The sequence below is a fragment of the Crinia signifera genome, chromosome 4 (genome assembly GCF_055691185.1).
Source record: "Crinia signifera chromosome 4, ASM5569118v1, whole genome shotgun sequence".
Taxonomy (NCBI): Eukaryota; Metazoa; Chordata; class Amphibia; order Anura; family Myobatrachidae; genus Crinia; species Crinia signifera.
The window spans coordinates 25,557,466-25,564,225 of NC_139220.1; the positions used below are offsets into that span (position 1 = coordinate 25,557,466).

Sequence of the window (6,760 nt, forward strand, 5' to 3'; positions counted from 1 at the left end):
TCTTTATCTAACACAGACTGTGAAATGGCAGTTAAAAACGTCGTTGCTATGGGCAACGAAGGTTTGATCCATCTCCCCCCACAATCTACAAAACGTTAAATATTACCGAAACCAGCGGTCACAGACTCACCAGTGTAGACATCGGTCCATTGGTGAGGTAGGGGTCAGAAAGCATGAGAAACGGGTAACTGGAATATCCGGAACCTTTATACATTTGTTCTTCGTGGTGTTTAATACCTAAGGTAAAGGAACACAGATCAGCGTTGAAGTCTAGTGCAAAACACATGCAGCAATCATGCTGTGAGGTAACATGACGGCGACATTTTGCATTTTATTTTCTAACGCATCTGAAACAATTGCCATAATGATCAATATTTCTATAAAGGCAGGCAGGGAAGAGCACTCCCAACATCCTCGGACTACGATGCCTGATTACATCCAACTAGTCCTCACCCATATAAATTGTGACTGCTCACTCCTTTATCATCCGCTGTCAAGACAGGATCCTTTGTTCTTGATCAATTAAGACTTATCTGTATACTTCCAGTCATTTATTTGGAGTTGTTTACTCCCTGATCACAGGAGAAGTAATGACTAATCCCCCGGGATGTCACTTCAAGGAAAAAAAAGGAAAAAAGAACAGGGTCGCAGATGACAGATCATCACGGCAGGTACAGTGGAGCTGGGTGCCGCTGGCTGCAGCCGTTGAGGTGAAAGTATTTTGACAACCTGTTTTCCCTTGTGGTATAACAGCACCCCTCCCCTGTCCCGCTGCACATAACACTTGTAGAGGAAGTGTCACACAGCTAACTGTACTTTGCAAGTGTACAGAAGACTCCGCCAGCCCACACTACTACGGTTATACGTTTATTATTGCTTCTGAACGCCCACTCAGGTTGGAGTTGAACTCTCACACTTACCTGAGGCCGCAAGTGGAAGCTAAGTGTGTTTGCTTGACCAAAGTGCCAGTGTCTATTTATTTTTCATTAACAGTTATGAATATTGGGGCTGATTCAGTGCAGTTTTGAATTGCACTGTGATCGCAAACGGCTACCATTTTTCATTTCACAGTGGCTGCCCGTGACGTCACGCAGCCGCCACTGAAATGGTAGGGACACGCCTCCGTTGTCCGGTCCTCTCCCTTTCAACTATGCATCAACCACCCGCCTCGACGTCCGCTGCTGTCAATCAAACTGTGATCGCATCATTCATAGATGCGATCGCACCTTTTGCGCACGTGCAAATCATCTGTTTGCATTGAATCGGGCCCAAAAGCTCACACTTATTACGTAGTGCTTTACATCGATTATTTCAGTTCAGTGCCAAGTGATGTTTGTTTTAGTCATAGGCCAATAAGCGTACCGGCATGTTTTTGGAGTGTGGGAGGAAAGCAGAAGACTCACAAACACACGGGGAGAACATACATACTCCACAAGGATAGTTATTTGGTCAGGAATTGAACTCCTGACTTCAGGGACGGCGGTGAGGCAGCACTGCTAACCACCGCGCTACCTGTCATTCTGTTTCATATCACTCCGTGGGGCAGATGTATTAAGCCTTAAAAAGAGATAAAAGCGAGGGTGATAAAGAGTGATGAATGTCCAGCCAATCAGCTCCTAACTGTCATGTTAAAAAATGTCAATTTTTGAGCTGATTGAAGCTGATTGAATGGATGGTTATCACTCGTTATCACCATCACGTTTATTTCTTTTTACGGCTTAATACATCTTCCCCCATGTTCCTTATCTGCCCCCATGTTCCTTCTTCATAAATTAGGTTTCCAACACATATTAAATGCGTTTTTATTAATATTAGCCTTTGCTAAAACAGCACCAATGTACTCAGCACTGTACAGGCTGGGAACTTCGGGCTCATTAGTAGGGCGTCTGAATTATTAGGTCGACACGGAAAGGTCAAAATGTACAAAGTCGCCATTGACAAAAATTCGGCACAAGCAAAAGGTGGAGAGGGAAAGGTCAACGACAAAAAGTTTTTCGCAATTTTTGTGTGGACACCAGAACACATGGACGCCCATTGCATGGGTCGCTATGTTTTAGGCTAGATTCCTCGCTCCCCTACCACTGCACTCGGTACACTTCACCGTTCCGAATCCAACGTGGATGGTAAAGCAATGGAAAAGTCCAAAAATATCCAAAAATCGTGGAAAAACACATGTTGACCTTTTCAGGTGCCGATGACCACCACCATATTGGAATTTTTACGTGTGTCGACCTTTTACCAATGCCGACATTGTACATGTCGGTCTTTTTGTGTCGACCTTGTTCCATTCTCATTTGCCTCATAAGGGACAAGCTGCTCAGAAGTCAGTGAACCTACATGGTCGTATTCGGACCAGAACCATTTAGTCAAGTTTTTCATTTTATGTGGGGCCCCCTCCCCCCTAAAAATATGGTGCCAACATCTACACAGTAGATAACATAAACTCTTACTTCGTTCGCAGCGCTGCGTGTCATTTTTTGTTCGCATATGCCACCGCCCCCCCATTCGCAGTGCGAATTCCCCGCACGGCTGCGAATGAATGTTCAGCATAAACATCCATTCGCCAAGCCTATGAGGAAACACCCACATCATTCGATGGGTCGCCGACCATCGAATGATGTGGAAGGTGCATGTATATCTAAGTGACAGATTTCACAGGAACTGGGCGGGCAGCTGACAGCCGGTGATGTCATCTGCCCGACTCCTGCACCCGTGCCGCATCACAGAGTGATCTCCATGGGAACGCACAGCGTTTTCACGGGAACATCCAATAAAAAGCTGGACATTCCCATGGGCGGATCCCCCATTCCACACACAACCAAAACATCGGTCCTCCGTGCGCATGCGTGCGGAAGACCGAATTAACCACAATAACCCCCTCTGCGTGGAGCTCTGTAAAACGTGCACTGTTGGGGGTACTTGAGGACCGAGGTTAGGAACCACTGTTCTAAGCCCCTGCGATATGTGATCATCAGGCCTAATATAACCTATTCAGCAGTCACAATTGCAGAGTGGCGAAGACACCTGATCTAATACGCTTGTAAAACACATTTAAGAGCAGACAGCCTAGTAATGCGCTGCCTGGGAATGCGCTGGTACAGGTTATTCCAGTAGCATCTTAAATAAAGTTTAGCCGTAATAGGTCCAGGACCTGTCTTTATTTTCACATAAATAAAATTGAACAAGTAAAACACGCAGGGTCACACTTTGGGCCCGATTCAGGCCTCTTTGCTGAAAAAGCAATTATCGATAGTCCGCGCATGGAAACGGTATGCAGTGCGCATCATCCTCCAAAAGGCAGGTTAGCCTTCACTCAATGCTAGCAGGGTGGCTGACACCCTGCGGGCATTTGGGGGCATACTGCCGGCGTTTTCCGGGCATCCCCCCAAAAAAACGCAAGCGTTCCTCGGTCAGCAGCGAGCAGGAAGAAAATCTTACGATGGTGAAGGATTTCCCCCCTTTGTGAATGGCTGCGTACGTGTTCACAGCCGTGCACAGGGCTGGGGGGAGTGCGGGGGTGCATATGTTCGGCAGCGCGGTGTCTACCTGCTCGTTCAGCTCTGGACACTCTCAGCCCAGCAAATAGGACTGAATGAGGCCCTTTATTTTATTACTGTCATTACTGTAGCATCAGTTACGCATTTTTCCGAAGATAGAAATGAAGTCGCACACTTGGGGACATACTAGATTGCTACCTTAGCGTTCATTTTGATGTGATCTATAGATATTTTGGGGTAAATGTACTAAAGTTTCTAAAATTAAAAGGTGACGTAACTGGAATCTACTTAGGCTGACTTCCTGAGTTTTGGGGGGGAATTCAATTGACCGTGACTTGTTCACCCGACAGAATTGCTGCGACACCTGTTGCACTTTACGCCAACAGGAAATCGTTCAAAATTGTTTGATATCAAACGGCATCGAGCACTTCTGGACAAATCGGGCTCAGCGATTGGGGTGAATTTGGCTGCCGTCCCCTGACTTTAAACGCTGCAGAAACAGCATTCTGCTCCCTTTGTCCACAATTGTTGTGTGCAATTAGGTATAAGGTACTTGTTTACCAACCTGTTAGGGAGGTCTTCACAGTAAATTCCTTATTGAAATGAACAAAAACCCTGTAGATCCTTATTCGTAATTCCACACTGCACAATGCGCATCGTTCCGCTAACTGCACCTGATTCTATTCAAAAACTCCAAACAGCACTCAAGAAAATCCCCCCCCCCCCCCTGTCATAGGCCCTTATTCTGGTTCACTCGCAATGGCAAATTCCTTCTCAAATGGACAAAACCATGTGCACTGCAGGTGGGGCAGATGTAACTTGTGCAGAGAGAATTAGATTTGGGTGGGGTTTTACTTCAAACTTCCAAGTGAGATCTATAAAGCAGTGTAAAAATAAAGCAGTCAGTATTTTCCCTGCACAGAAACAAAATAACCCACCCATATCTAAATCTCTCTGCACATGTTACATCTGCCCCACCATTTGAGAAGGAATTCGCCTTTGCGTGTGAACCAGAATAAGGGCCATAAGTGTATGGTAAGAACTCACCTGTGTGAATCGGCAGAAAGGAGCGAATTAAAAAATCCCAGATTCACAGATCCCGATCCATTTTTGCTCGGAATCAGCAGATTGAGGATTTCCAACATCGATGCTTTGCAGAGTGACTATAATGTGTTATAGGATATGCTGCACCTTTAATGTTGTTTTGGCGCGCAGCGAGGGCAAAAAGGGAAGACTTGCGTGCAATCATTTCGGAAATGAATAAAATAAGTGACTGCCGATCTTGTACTTTAAGTGACTTTCCGAATACCCGACTATCTTTTTTTTTCTTCACAGTACAACAAAAAAACTACAAAGGCAGGGGAAAAGTTCTTAGCGTCAACATGGCGCGACTTAGTGAAGCATGTCAGTCTGGGATGTTCCCTGCCCTGCGCAGAAGGTTCTGTACAGCTGATTGCTGTAGGTCCTGCCTGAGCTGATCCAGCAACTGCCCCCTGTGCTCACTCAACCCTCTGACTTCCCTGGGTCCTGCATGAATAGGAGCAGAGGAGGAGGAAGGGAGGGTAGTCACTGGGGCTGAGGAAGGGGGGTAGTAACTGAGGCTTACCCTCTTCCATGTGATCTGCCAGCTTCTCTTGGAAAACTCTCTGAGCATCTTGTGCACGCCTGATCGCCTGTGAAAACAGCAGGAATTCAGAAACTTTGTGTGTGTCTGCCATACAGCCCCCATACACACTCTGTCCTACAGCCCCATACACACTCAGCCATAAAGCCCCATACACACTCAGCCATACAGCCCCCATACACACTCTGCCCTACAGCCCCATACACACTCAGCCATACAGCCCCATACACACTCAGCCATACAGCCCCCCATACACACTCTGCCCTACAGCCCCCATACACACTCTGCCCTACAGCCCCCATACACACTCTGCCCTACAGACCCCATACACACTCTACCCTACATCCCCTACACAATCTGCCCTACAGTCCCCCATACACGCTCGGAACTAGAGATCCCCCATACACAATCTGCCTTATAGCCCCCATTCACTCTGCACTACAGCCCCCCATACACACACTGCCCTACAGCCCCCATACACACTCTGCCCTACAGCCCCCCATACATACTATACTATACAGCCCCCCATACACACTCTGCCCTACAGCCCCCATACACACTCTGCCCTACAGCCCCCATACACACTCTTCCCTACAGCCCCCATACAAACTCTAGCCAACAGCCCCATAAACACTCTGCACTACAGCCCCCCATACATACTATACCCTACAGCCCCCCCCCATACACACTCTGCCCTACAACCCCTCATACACACTCTCCTAGTACAGCCCCCATATACACTCTACCTACAGCCCCCCATACACACTCTGCCCGACAGCCCCATATACACACTCTCCCCAAACTCTTACCTCTGGGTGATGCCCTGGGGCACTGCCAATGGGTCTAGTTTCAGACTCATTGACCAGGGAGGACTTGAGGTCTGCCAGGTCCCTCTCTGTGAAGGCATTTTCCTGGATCTTCTCCTCCTGGTCCCCTTCATCTTTGAAGGAGATCATCTCGTCGTTGGCCCCCAGGTCATCCTCTCCACCGCTGCTCAGCTGGGGCATTTTGGGGGGATAGTTTGCTCCTGGGCACTTTTTAAGGTGGCAGCAGTCTATGGGGGGGCTGGCAGTGCCAAAGTGGGGGTCAGTCCCGCTGCATTAGTATAAAAAAGGGGCAGCGGGGCTGGGAGAGGGTGAAAAGTTTGCAGGGGGACAGAACTGAGGCGGTGGAAGTAAATAGAGAGAGCTGTGTGCAGCCAGCAGAAGCCTGTGATCGTCTGAGGACAAGGGGAAGGCTGAGAGCGAGCACATCAAAGCGCACCGCCCGCTGATTGATAGCTGCACTGAGCACCCGGGGGCTGAGCAATGTGAGAGAGAGAGAGAGAGAGAGAGGGAGAGGAGAGAGAGAGGGGCACACACACACACACACACACACACAGTCACACACACACAGACCCTGCTGCTGCTGCTGCTGCTGCTGCTGCTGCTGCTGCTGCTGCACGCTATGCTCCCTCCATGCGATTTATGTTGGGTTTATGCTGCATCTTTTCTGTTTTTCCCAGTGAGTCATTTGTTTTGCAGACAGAGCTGACTTTGTGGCGGATTTGTGTCCTCTCAAGTAACCTGTGGCTCACTGCAATGTATGGAAACGTTCACATGGCTCCGTATTGTGTTATCCGGTTGAGTTGTGTTAAGTG

General features: G+C 48.1%; 1 protein-coding gene across 11 annotated transcripts in view; it reads right to left on the bottom strand.

Moving 5' to 3' along the window:
• TCF7 (transcription factor 7) overlaps positions 1-6,425 on the bottom strand; it is a 95,721-nt gene extending 89,296 nt beyond the window's left edge. For 10 of the 11 annotated variants that reach the window (XR_014473328.1, XR_014473329.1, XM_083181439.1 and 7 more), the window contains exons 1-3: positions 5,931-6,425; positions 5,104-5,170; positions 131-237 (exon numbers count right to left, since the gene is read on the bottom strand). Coding sequence is in view for 9 of the 11 variants with exons in the window: in XM_083181439.1 (XP_083037565.1) it covers positions 131-237; positions 5,104-5,170; positions 5,931-6,128 (372 nt within the window). In the remaining 2 variants the exon portion in view is untranslated. Of the gene's footprint in view, positions 1-130; positions 238-453; positions 777-5,103; positions 5,171-5,930 lie in introns of those variants that run through there. The other variant, XM_083181441.1, reaches the window with a different exon arrangement.
• Between the last annotated feature and the right edge of the window lie 335 nt (positions 6,426-6,760).